The sequence below is a fragment of the Myotis nattereri genome (assembly GCF_964212035.1).
Source record: "Myotis nattereri genome assembly, chromosome: 13".
Classification (NCBI taxonomy): Eukaryota; Metazoa; Chordata; class Mammalia; order Chiroptera; family Vespertilionidae; genus Myotis; species Myotis nattereri.
The window spans coordinates 27,816,176-27,830,018 of NC_138088.1; the positions used below are offsets into that span (position 1 = coordinate 27,816,176).

Consider the following 13,843-nt stretch of genomic DNA (forward strand, 5'->3'; position numbering starts at 1 on the left):
TGTAGATTAAGTGGGAGCAGGGAGGTCAGACTTTGGACTTCCAAATGCATTGCCACATATATTATTTCAGAACTTAGAAAAAGAAGAAACATTTTCAAATTTTTCAAAAATTATCATTATGATACCAAAACTTAGTAAAAATTAAAAATAAAAATAGATAAATCTTACTTCTGAATTTAAAAATTCCCCTAAGCAGATTGATATAATCAAAATAGTGCATTAAACAAGGAAGATTTAATCCAATAATTCAAGGATAGCTTAATAGTAGAAAATACAGACATTATTACATTAAAAGTTTTAAGGAAAAAATCATAATCATCTCCTTGGGTACTGGAAATGCAGTTGATAAAACATAGTAAGCATTCTTTATAACACTCAAAAATAGAAAAAAAAATGAATGTTCATATAACTTGTGAAATAAACCTATCTTAGCCTCAGGGGCAGCACCTTGACATTTTAAGGCATTTCCACTAAAGTTAGAAACTAGACAAAGATATATACTCTTATTACTTAACATTATTTTGAGTGTCCCGTTCAATGCAGAGACAAAAGAAAGAAATCAGGAGTATAAAAGTTCAAAATAAGGAGGTAAAACTATCGGTTTGTAGATGAATATATAACTATATTTTATTAAGTGTTGTATATACATAAAAGAATCATCTAAAATGCAGGCAAGAGAATTTAGTAAGGTAGTAGGATTCAAAATTACCATACAGACATCAACAGATAAATCAAAGAAATAACCCCAATTATAATATTAGTAAAAAGGATAAAATATATAAAATAAAAATAAAAAGAAATGTTGGGGGAAACTTTAAGCACTTAGAACACAAAAGTAGACTTGAACAAATGGAAATTAACACCCTGTTCTTCGCTAGACTCAATATCATACAAAGTATTAATTGTCCTTAAATCGATATGCAAATTAACTTTAGTCCTCATGAAAACATCATCAGATATTTTTAGAGTCAGATTCAGAAATTTATATAAAAAAGTAAATGAACAAGAAGAGCCAAGGAAATACTGAAAAGCTATGCAGTGACGGAGAGAGAGAGAGGAGGAACTTAGCCCCACTAGAACTTAAGGTATATTTAAAATACTTTTTTTTAAAGACTTGGTAATTAAATGAATGTGGTAATGGTGAGTGAATAGATAGATCAAAACCTATTCTTGCTAAGAATCTGCTTCCTGAGAACCCAAAGTGTAACAGTAAACCCAAATCAGTTATTTTCAGTGGCTGGATGAGGCTGGAAATGTGGTGAATGGAGATAAAATTGGGAAGGAGACTTTTAACTCTATGCCTTTTTATAATTAAAAAAAAAAATTGGAGCCACATGTATGTATTATTTAAATCATAAATTAAAACATTTCAGGTCCACTTTATATGCCAGTGATATTTTAGGCTTTTCCACGTGTATTTTTTGTAAACGTCTTTTAGGTTTCAGTTTAGAAGATATTTTTAATCCAAAATACTATGCCCCACCTCACTCTAAATAGGCTTTTCTTTCTTTTTTTTTTTTTTTAAACATATTTTATTGATTTTTTACAGAGAGGAAGGGAGAGAGAGATAGAGAGTTAGAAACATCGATCAGCTGCCTCCTGCACATCTCCTACTGGGGATGTGCACGCAACCCAGGTACATGCCCTTGACCGGAATCGAACCTGGGACCTTTCAGTCCACAAGCCGACGCTCTATCCACTGAGCCAAACCGGTTTCGGCTAAATAGGCTTTTCTTTTCTGTGTTTGTTTCAGACCCACAGAGGCGCGCCTCCTGCTCTCACCTTACGATGGAAGTGAAGAAGTCACCTGATGGCGGGTGGGGCTGGGTGATCGTGCTTGTCTCCTTCTTCACTCAGTTCCTGTGCTACGGGTCCCCGATAGCGGTGGGGGTCTTGTACTTAGAATGGCTGGATGCCTTTGGTGAAGGGAAAGGAAAAACAGCCTGGGTCGGATCCCTCGCAAGTGGAGTCGGCTTGCTTGCAAGTAAGTGGGCAAATGTATGCTTCTCCTGACTCATTAGTCATTTAATTACGTTTGCTGCATCATTAACACTGTGCAAGGCATAGTAGGCTATTTGTTTTTAAAGTACAACATGTTTTTCTTGCCTTCATTGAGATTATATAACCACTCTTAACCTGTAATAAGCTTGTGTGAAAACACAGAAATTCCATAAGATATTCATTCATTCATGTCTTTATTCATTTATTGGCTACTGTGTGCTAGACAGTGTGCTAGATGCTGAATATGAAAAGATGAAGAGCAAACACATCATTCTGTCCTTAAGAGGCTCACAGTCTCGTGAGAGACACACTTCCGTGAGTAAGAATGATACAGGGAAATGAGGGCAGTGATTCAGGAAATGATTCAGGCAAGTCCACTGAATGCTGGTAGTCCTATTACATGTTTCATAATTATGCCTCTAATTCAGATACGCTGTGATCAAATCACATGTTCTACGTTTGTATCACCTTTATAAGAAAAATTTTACGTGGCAAAGGGCAGTCCCATCTCACAATGATGACGCTATTAAGGATTTTAATATAGTGTTTTTTAATAAGATATATGTGATATATTTTGTGTGACCTTCATATAATGTCTCCAAAAGTAATATTCTTGATAAACGTTTATATCTGATATAATAGTGATTCCTATAATCTTTACAGAGAAAATAGCAGAGGGGCTTTTATATTCATTTTAAGACTTAAAATCATATGGCACTTCAATTTCTGGTATAATAGTTTAAACTCTGCGGTAATATTTAGTGATTATCACTCTAACTTGTTGGCAAACTTACAGGTGTGCTAAACTGGTGACGTAGATTGGATCATTAGCCCCGGGGTATCTTCCTGTGTGCTGTGAACTTGATGTGATTTGTTGAGCAAATCACAATTTCTATTCTAACAGGGAAAATAAGGACGTTTAATATAGAGATTTGTAAGGTATTTTTCAGCTCTAAAATAATTTGGAATGGAAATAAAATGCATTAGCCATTTCTTTTTTTAAAAATGTTGTCTTTCCTAAATCATAAAGGGGACTTCTTAAAACAAAACAAAATAAACAAAAACAGTTGCTTCCAATTGATGTTAAGTTAAAACTAAGACTTGCTCCTAATGACTATGTACAGTGAGTGACTGGTTATTAGACTTGATGGTTATTAGACTTATTGTGATGATCACTTTGTAAGGTATAAAATGTTGAATCACTATGTTGTGTACTTCATACTAATATAATATTGCATGTCATTTAATATTTAAAAATAAAGTAAAAAAATAAATACATCCAACTTAAAAAAACAAAAACAAGACCTGAAAAACAATGATGGATCATCTGGCCATGTCGCATAAGATCATTAAGCATAACCAAACAAATTATTTTGAGCTCAAGAGAAACAGTAAAAGTTTGCCCAAGATTTGTTTGAAAGGGTTTTTACCACCCTGAACATGCATGATCTTGTCTGAAAGGGTTTTTCAAAATGTGAATTGTTTGTAAAACTGCAAAGTACAAGTGGATGATCATTTATATGTTAATATACGTATTAATTTTGAGAAAATGATCTAATGTGAAGGGGAGAGAATTTCTTAATGTTCTCCAGTTAGTCACCATTTTTATTAGCAGATATTAAGTTAAACAGAAATGTAGCTACCTTGCTGCTCAGAGCTGAGGCTGAGACTCTGAAAACGAAACTGCACTCTATCCTTTTTCTAAGTTAACTCTGTCGCAAGGGCCAGGAGCAGCTCCTGTTACTTGTAGGCAAGGTTGGCTGCATAATTTGCAGGCCCCAGTGCAAAATTAAAATGCAGGGATCTTGTTAAAAAAAAATAAAGAAAACAATAGAACAGCAAATCATTGTGTGGCCTTGCTAAGAGCTAAGCCCTGTGTACTTGCATAGGTCACAAGCCCATGAAGCCAGCCCTGCTTGAGGCTGGAGATATAGAGTATCCCACCGAAGTTCAGAGGAGACAACAAGTACTGGTGTGGGGGGTGGGATGTTGGTCTTAAGTCAGAAACTACTTCAAGTCCTGGTTCTACCACTATTTAGCTGAGAGATCTTGTGCAAGTCACTTAACTTTCATGTCATTAACTAGGAGAGGAGGTACTTGGAGTAGGTAATTACAGCTTTGGAAGATGAGCATAGAATAAGGAGACCAAAGGCTTAGACAATGAGGAAATGGTGGGAAAGAATGATGGCTGAAGAGCCACCCCTTAAGGTTGTGTGTGTGTGTGTATGTTGTATGTGTATGTGTGCACTTAATTGTTGTCCACTGAACATATGTGATGTTGGCTTCCCTTGGCTCTTCATAGCATAAATTAAAGGACAAATCCTGAAAACTTTGGTAATATAGAATTAGCAAGAGGGGTCTACAAGTATGTGCACCACATTAACCATTTACTTTTTTGAGAACTTTGTTCTACAGAGAAACAAACAGATCAATATCTTGGAAATGGGAAAAGTATCTCATGTTGATGATTCAAATGATTGTCAGTGGTTCTTAACCAGGGGGATTGTTAGAATCACCTATAGAAAAATTTCAGCATATAATCACCTGGATTTGATCATTAGGCATTCTAAGTCAGTCAGTCTACACTGGGGCCCAGATATGTGAATTTTTAAAAGCCCCCAACGTGATTTTCAGTTGGGAGCTACGTTTAAGCCTCTCTATTTAGAATTTCTTGATGTATGATTTGCTTAGACATATTTATAAAGGGAACTATTGTATGTTTCTGCTTGGATGTGGCACTGCTTCTGCCACATAAATCATGAAAAATAAATTATGTTCAATGGTTCTGTTTTTTTTGTGGGGTTTTGGTGAAAAACACATGTAAATGGGCATCTTTGCATTCTTTTTGATAAAAGATAATCTATACATATGTGCATGCATATATATATATATAAGTATACACACACACACATCTTTTTTATAAAAGATGGGCTTATAAAAAGTTGCTTTTTTTAAAAAAATTTTTAAATTGATTTCAGAGAGGAAGAGAGAGGGAAAGAGAGATAGAAGGATCGATGATGAGAGAGAATCATTGATTGGCTGCCTCCTGCACGCCTCCCACTGGGGATTGAGCCAGCAACCCAGTCATATGCCCTGACTGGGAATCAAACAGGTGACCTCCTGGTTCAGAGGTAGACACTTAATCACTGAGCCACAACAACCAGGCTACAGTTGCTCTTAAGTTCAGGAATATGTATGCATTACTGGAGTTTGTCCAAAAAGCCAATTTCCTACCCATCTGTGAGTGGTGTGGAGAGGGTGGTGGGCCCAGGAGTCTTCTTTTAACTAGTTCCCCAGATGATTCTGATATAGGCAGGTCATATCATATGTGAGAAAAATGTGTTATTTTCTTTCCTCAGTTTTGTCCAGAGAAGGCAGGGTAGGCATCATCTTTGATTAGTTCTGTGATGTGACCTCTGGAACTTTACAGTTGAGCAAGGCAACAGAGTAAGTACCATTGCCCAGCAGCATAGACTTTCTGTTCTTCATATACTTGTCCCTTAAGTTCGCCAAGTGCCCTGTGTGCCTGGCTCAGTCCAGCCACTTTCACTTACTTGATCTTAGTTGATCCTAAAAACAACGCACTGAGATGGGCGTTATTGTCCTCCAGGTTGAGTGACCTAGCCAATTTGAAGCCCATTCTCTAAGAGAAAGTGGCACCTGAGCCCCAGTTTTCTAACCTGCTAAGCCCATTTCTTCATCTTTAAATGGGAGGTAATAAAAGTGCCTACCTTACGTGCTTGTATGGTAAATGCTCAATAAATATTGCTTAGTAGGGAACCAGAGTTACCCACAATAAAATTATTTTCCTAAGCAGTCCCAAAGAATCTGTAAAAGAAAGGGTCCCTTCAGGATGAAAGACAAAGACATTTCTAGACGGGTGAGCAGGAGGGAGAGCTAGAACTTTGTCAAGATTGTGCCTAAGCATCTGAAATTTAAAGGACCACCACTTGTCTCTGACAAACCTAGATTTGGGCAGTAGTTGAGTAGCACATTAGAGCTATGAAAAAAAAAAATTCAATTCTTAACTTTACAGTCTTCATAATCTTAATTCCTTCTCTTTGAAATTTGAGTAGTTGAGGAGAAAATACTTCTTCCTCTGACATGATTTGTCTGTGCAGATTATCCTCAGGATGCATAAAGATGCGTACCAAAGAGCCTACCTCTCTGAGTTGTATATTGATAACCAGCTCACCATCATTATACTCCCCCACAGTCTCCTCTCCTCTGTGCTAGAAGGGATTAGTAGTCTCAAGGAAGAGACAGGAAAAAGAAAAGGTTACTGATAATTTGAGACGTCCCAAACATCAAGGAGAATAGCAGGAACCAGACCATCTTTGGAGTTTTATAAGATAGGTGGGCCACACAGGAGGATGGGCTGTATGAGGTGGACGGTCAGGAAGAGGGCGGGCCATGCAGAGTCCTCGTATGCACAAGTGTGGAGTCTGCATTGCAGATGATGCACTTTGGTTGAGTAAATTTGTCTGGAGAAGGAGAGATTGTGATGGTTGGGAGGTGTGATGGTCATTGTCAATTTGGCTAGGCCACATTCCCCAATTATTCAAACACTAATACAGGTGTTGCTGTGAAGGTATTTTGTAGGTATGCTCAAACTCCATAATCAGTTGACTTTTAAGAAAGGATGATTATCCCAGATAATCTGGCGGACTCATTCAATCTGTTGAAAGGCCTTAAGAGAAGAGATGAGCTTTTCCAGGTTAAGAAGTTCTCTGCCTGTGGGCTGTAGTTCAGCCTGTGCCAAGTTCTCACCCGCCCTTCCTTGCCTAGCCAGATCCCACAATTGCATAAGCCAATTCCTGGTGATAAACCTCTTAATATATAGGGTTGGTTTATAGTTTTGAGTACATGGAACACAGTTTATTCTTATATTATGATTTATTAATTATTATATTATTTTCCGTAAGAACAACTATAAACCTATTGTTGCCCCAACCTACATGTCTTCTTCTGGTTCTGTTTCTCTGGCTAAAACCTGAATGATACAGAAGAAATGAAAGGAAACTGAACTAATTCAAGAAGGGTGGGACCATTTTTTAGACAATAGAGTTGCTGAAACAGCAGGGAGATCTTTTGTTTCTACAAAGCCCCTCAAATTGCAGAGTCAATAAATCTATCCCTAAATTAATCTAGTGCAGGGATGGAAACATCCGCCTGTGGGCCGTGTAAGGCCTGAGAAGTCATTTGGTCTGGCCCTGCCAAGGCAACCACAGGTGGGACTTGAAATTCAATAAATCTAGGAGCTTTTTTTCATGGCAACATAAATTTTTGTTAAGTGATTTATATTAAGCAGATGATGTCGTAAATGTACAAATGGCCGTTGGCAGAAAAAAGGTTCCCCACCTCTGTTAAGTGAGTCATTATGGCCCACAGGTTTGTTGAATGTGAGTGCTGGCTGGCAGAGCTGGGTGTGATCATATATGTAGATTTTACTCCCAGGCACTGTTACCACTTTCAAGCAGGACTGAAATTCTGCCTCCTACAAAGATTCTGTGTCAGTGGCCAGTTCACAGAGTATTAGGTAGTTCCAGGATTGGTGAGAAGAATGGCAGGTTTTAGTTAAGCTCTCCTCCATCCCTACATAATACTGTCAAACTAACCAACAGACAAAGCAGTCAATCCTGTACATAGAATCAAGGATTTGAGTGGATGTGGCTCCTTCGTGCCTTTCTCTTCCTCAGAGAGAGGATGAATTTAAAATTCTTGCTCTCAGGAGGTCACGGTTCGAGTCCTGGTCAGGACTCATGCCTGGCTTTCGGGCTCCAATCAGTGATTCTCTCTTATCTTTGATGTTTCTCTCTCCCTTCCTCTCTGAAATCAATTAAAAAAAATATTTTTTAATAAAATGAAATTCCTGGTCTCAGCAGGAGGAAGGAGTGCTCTTTTGTTGGGTCCCCTGCTTTTTAGGAGGAAGGTAGGACTCTTGTGGGCCCAGTCTACTCAGCTAGGAAATCCTTGTTCCACTGCAGTCACAACCTGGTTACTGCTCTATTTTCTTTATCATTGTACCATTGTTGTAGGCAGCTAGAATGGCACTGGGTGTTAGCCTGGTAGGGTCAGACCAGACCTGGGTTCAGCAACTTCAGCACTTGAGTTCTGGCTAGGAAAGAATTCAGAGCCAAGACTCAAACTATAAGAGAACATTTACTTAGAAATCACAGAGGTAGAAGAAGTAATTCATAGAAGAAATGGGCTGAGGAAACAAGTTATAGAGGCCAAGGAGGGCCCTTAGAGCTTGGGAGTGAGGAAGGTAATGGTAACAACCCTAAGGGGAGGGAGGGGGGAGGGAAAGGTGGGAGTGTGCCCCCAGACGGGAGAGCCCACTGGGTACCCAGTCCTAAGAGTTTTATGGGTGGAGATTTTAGGGCAGGTCGCAGGGAAAGATCTTAATAGGATACTTATCAGCTTTCCAGGTGGGTCCTTTCAGGGTTGGTGTCTCCACTGATTGATTGGTCAGTGCCAGGGTTGGGGTGTCATTATTCAATGCAGCTGGTCCTGAGGTCAGCATGGGGTCGCTTGTCTAGTTTTGCTGCTTTTCTGGTCCTGGAGCTGAAATACAACTGAGGCCGAATGTTATCTCTAGTGAGGAAAGGTCAGGGGTCCAAACAGCATGACGAGCCACATGCTAGGGGAGGGAAGGTCACCCTAGGGGAAGGTCCCACCCTACAGTTGTCCTTTGCTAGGCACCTGAGGCTTTCCATCCTGGTGACCTTCTGTACCTGGCCCATCGTCCTTGCTCTGCTCATGTCTGTCTAAGTGCCTCCCACACCATCGGCCTACATATGGCTTCAGTGAAGCAGGCCTGGCCATCTGACCAATTTTGGGACTCTGAAACTTTCTGGAAGAGAGAAGGGCATAGAAGTGAATTTATGTCCTGAAGGGAATTATTTCTTTCCCGAAACTATCTAATAATAATAATTACATATTGGAAAATCACATAACCAGACTTTATGGCTCAGTTCAAGACTTAGTTCCTTGGCCCCTGGTGATCTCCCTTTTTTGTAAACCCAAAACACATGATCTGGACCTTTCTTTTGGTGCTTATTGCCAATGACATTAGATTCTTATGTGTGTTTATTTTGTCTTTTGGTCTAAGTCCTGGATCAGAGAAAAGATGTCAGGTTTTCCTGTCGCATTGCTGTACATTAATAACAAACAATCAGAAGGATAAATGAAGAAAACAATCCCATTTACAACTGCATCAAAAAGTGTAAAATACCCAGGAATAAACTTAACCAAGGAGGTGAAAAACTTCTACTCTGAAACTGTAAGACATTGACGAAAGAAATTGAAAAGGACACTAATGAAATAATATACCATGCTCATGGTTTGGAAGAATTAATATGGTCAAAATGACCATATTACCCAAAGCAGTTTACAGATTAAAAGGAATTCCTATCAAAATACTAATGTCATTCTTTTCAGAATTAGAATAAATGTGGCCACAAAAGACCCCAAATAGCCAAAGAAATCTTGAGAAAGAGGAACAAAGTTGGAGGTATCACCTTCCCTGATCTCAAACTATACTACAAAGTTGCAATAATCAAAACAGGATGGTACTGGCACAAAAACAGACACACAGGTCAATGGAGCAGAAGAGAGAGCCCAGAAATAAACTCTTGCTTATATGGTCAACTAATCTATGACAAAGGAGGTAAAAATATGCACTGGAGTAATGACAGGCTCTTCAACAAGTGGTATTGGAAAACCTGGACAGGTACATGCAAAAAAGAAAACTGGACCACTCTCCAACAACATATACAAAAATAAACTCAAAATGGGTTAAAGACTTAAATGTAAAGCTTGAAACTATAAAACTCCTAGAAGAAAATAGGAAGTAAACTATCTAACATCACTCTGAGTAATATCTTTTTGGACATGTCCCTTGAGCAATGGAAACAAACAAACAAATAAATGTGACTACATCAAACTAAAGAGCTAATACACATCAAAGGAAACCTTCAGCAACACAAAAAGGCAACCTTACTGACTGGGAGAATATATTAACAAATTAAATATATCTGATAAGGAATTGATACCCAAAATATATAAGAAACTCAAACAACTCAATAACAAAAAATTAATCTGATTGAAAAATGGGCAGAGGACATGAAAAAAAACATTTCTCTAAAGAAGACATACAGATGGCCACCAGACATATGAAAAGATGCTCAACATTACTAACCATTAGGGAAATGCTAATCAAAACCACAATGAGATACCATCCCACACTAGTCAGAATGGCTATTATAAAAAAGTCAACAAATAACATGTTGGTGAGGATGTGGAGAAAAAAGAATCCTTGTGTACTATTGGTGGGACTGCAAACTGGTGTAGCCCTTGTGGAAAACAGTATGGAGATTCTTCAAAAACTATGACTCAGAAATTCCACTTCCTGGTATTTAGCAAAATAAAATGAACACAATCATTTGAAAAGATATATGTACCCCTATGCTCATTGCAGCATTGTTTACAATAGCCAAGATATGAAAGCAACCCAGGTGTCCAATGATAGATGAATGGATAAAGAAAATGTGACACACACACACACACACACACACACACACACACACACACACTGGAATATTATGCAGCAATGGAAAAGAATGAAATCTTGACATTTGTGACAACATGGATGGACCTACAGGGTATTGTGCTAAGTAAAATAAGTCAGACAAAGACAAATACCATATGGTTTCACTTACATGTGGAATCTGAAAACAAACAAACAAATAAAACAAAAAGATATTCATAGAAACAGAGACCAAAGGGATGGTTACTAGAAGGGAGAGGTTGAGGGAGAGGTGAAAGGAAAGGGAAATATAGACAACAATATTGTAATAAGTGTACATGGTGACATGTGATTACCAGAATTAGTGGAGTGATCATATTTTAAGGTTTAAAAATGTTAAATCACTGTATTATACATCTGAAACTAATATAACCCATATAAGATTGTATACCAACTACACTTAAATAAAAATAAATTTTTGAAAAAGATGTCAGCTTTTCTCTAAGTAAGCAGCAGGTGGCAGTGTGGAAATAGAAAATTTTTTTAAAGCAGTTTTCAAATTGCCATTTTCATCTGTCAAAGAATTTCTAATCATTTTTTCCTTAAGCTTAATTTTTTCAAAGATTCATGTGTTAGGCAAAAGTGATTTAAGAATTTATTACATAATTGATAATAAAGTATGTACTTTATAAAACAGAGGGTTTGGTTGAAAATTACACCTTCATCCCCACCCCCAGCTTCCCAGACTCTGGATTTCCTTGTGGAGTTAATAACATGCATTAAGGAACATAGATTTGAAGTCCTACTTTGAGGATGAAACAGGAAACTTTTTAATTATGCCAGTAATAATATCTGTGTTTCGATTCCATCGTGCTTATTACATTTGTAAACACTGACTCTCAATGTAAATGCTATTTGTTAAACAACAGAGAAAGGCCATGCCCTTATGGTGTCAGACAACCATTTATGAGATTTGAATCTTAAAATCATGAAGTATCTAAGTATTTCTCATTGGGTATACAGACAGCTCAACTATTAGGAAAGTTTGGTATTTCAAATGAATTTTTTCTTTTAAAACACGGGCACAGAATATTCTCCTCTGTGTGTCATATAAATATTTCAGTGTATTCTGTTCTGGCTCACACTGGAGAGGACCTGAAATGGCAGGGGTCAGTTCATGATCAGGGAGGAGTGTGAAAGAGCCACAGGTATTGAGAGCTAAGTGCTATCTCAGTGGTCATAACCTCGTCTTAAACTAAATGTGCACTTAAGCCATTCTCTGGTACAGCAGCTCTCCCTTATCTGCAGTGGATATACTAGTATTCCACTGGGTGCCTGAAACCGTGAATAAGTATCCAGCCCTATATAAGCCATGCTTGTTTTTTTATACATCCATACTTACGATAAAGTTTAATTTATAAATTAGGCACAGTAAAAGATAACAATAACTAATACTAAAATAGAGTGATTATCACAATATTCTTTATGTGAATGGTGTTGGGGCCATTATTAGGAAAATAAGGGTTATTTGAACACAAGTACTGTGATACTGAGACAGTCAATCTGATAACCAAGAGGGTTACTGAGTGACTAATGGATGGATAGCATATACAGTGTGGATACGCTGGACAAAAGATTAATTCAGCTCCTGGACGGGACAAAGTGGATGGCGAGAGATTTCATTATATGTTGCTCAGAATGGCACACAACTTAAAATTATGAATTGTTTATTTCTGGAATTTTCCTTTTAATGTTTGCAAACCACAACTGACTGAGGGTAACCAAAACCAGGGAAAGGGAAACCATGGATAAGGGTGACTACTGTAATTGGCAAGAATGCTGGGCTTGGGGTCTTTGGATTCTGGCTCTACCACTTACTAACAATAAGACTGTGGGTAGATTTCACCATTTCTCCTTTTGACATTTCTTAAGACTTTTTTTTTATTGAAATAAAAAATACATACAGAAAAGTGTATATATCATGAGAGTATAGCCCAGTGAAATTTTCATAAGCTCAACACACCATGAAATGAGCACATTTACATCCTTCCATGTAAATGAGACTATTGGGCTAAATAACTTAATATCCTTTTATTTCTAACTAGAGGCCCAGTGCACAAATTCCTACACAGGTGGGGTCCCTCGGGGTGGCCTGCGGAGATTGGGCCCCAGCTCGCGCCCCCAGCCTCGCAGCTCTGCATCCCCGCCTGGAACCCCGCCTGGCACCTCGCCTTGGCCTGACGCCGCCCCCTCACCTGCTCCAACATCTCGCCTGCAGGGTGATGGATCAAGGCCGGCCCCCCTGCCCGGCTCCCTCAGCGCCTGGGAGCTGGGCGGCGGCCCGAACCCCACCGCTGCCGCTGTTTGCCATCTGCAGGGCGATCGGTGGGGCGATTGGGCCCCCGCTCGCACCCGCCTTGGCCTGGCGCCTCCCACTCACCTGCTCCAACATCCTGCCGCTGTCCCACTCTCGTTGGGGCCCATCGGGGCGGCAGCACCTCCTCTGCTGCCCACTGCCAGCACTACATCACCAACGCCCACCATGTTCCCCGCTGCCCCCTGGTGGTCAGCGCACATCATAGCAAGTGGTCAAACGACCGCCCAGGGGGACAATTTGTATATTATATAGGGTATGCTAATCTCTGTAGTTGTAGGTACATTCCAGATACAGTGCTGGTGGGGAGGAATTTCACTAGCACTTAATGCTATTCCGTGAGAAGTTGCCCACCTATACATAGAACAGATCCAGGTAATGGTCACTTTTGCCTGTCGGTCAACAGTGTGCTGCCTTCCCCAGATTCCAGGTTACACACATGGAATGTAGGACAGTGGAACAGACCGACCCATCCCTGGATGGGTAGGGTACTTTTCCATTTGGCCAGAATATTCTCAAGGAAGAGAATAACTACTTCAACCCCACCTCTTCCCTCCACAGGGTTGCAATTGCTTGGATTCAATCATTCAACACATCCATCTTCATCATCAATTATAAGACAGGCCTTGTGCTGGAAAGAAGCTCTGGATAGGAAAGGTGCCTGGGACATGCAGGAGCCCAAAATCCTCAGAATATGAGGGTTAAGACCAGGGTCGCAGGAGTCAGACTAACTGGGTTTTTACTCTGTTTCTATTCTGTGGCGCTGCTGTTGCCACTGGCATCACTGAAGAATGAGCACTGATTGGGCACTTCCTTGTCCCAGGCCTTGTGATCAGCGTTACACCTGCGCTCTTATTTGTTCTCCTAGGAAACGCTATGAGGTGGCCTCAATTTCAGATGAAGAAACTGAGGCACAAAGAGATCAAATAAGTTGCCTG

At 39.3% G+C, this 13,843-nt stretch overlaps 1 protein-coding gene across 2 annotated transcripts in view; it reads left to right on the forward strand.

The window, feature by feature from the left end:
- Positions 1–13,843, forward strand: part of SLC16A9 (solute carrier family 16 member 9) — a 64,534-nt gene that overhangs the window by 30,126 nt on the left and 20,565 nt on the right. For both annotated transcript variants that reach the window (XM_081105429.1, XM_081105430.1), the window contains exon 2: positions 1,754–1,984. In XM_081105429.1, the coding sequence (XP_080961555.1) occupies positions 1,789–1,984 (196 nt within the window). In that variant the 5' untranslated portion in view covers positions 1,754–1,788. The remainder of the gene's footprint in view (positions 1–1,753; positions 1,985–13,843) is intronic.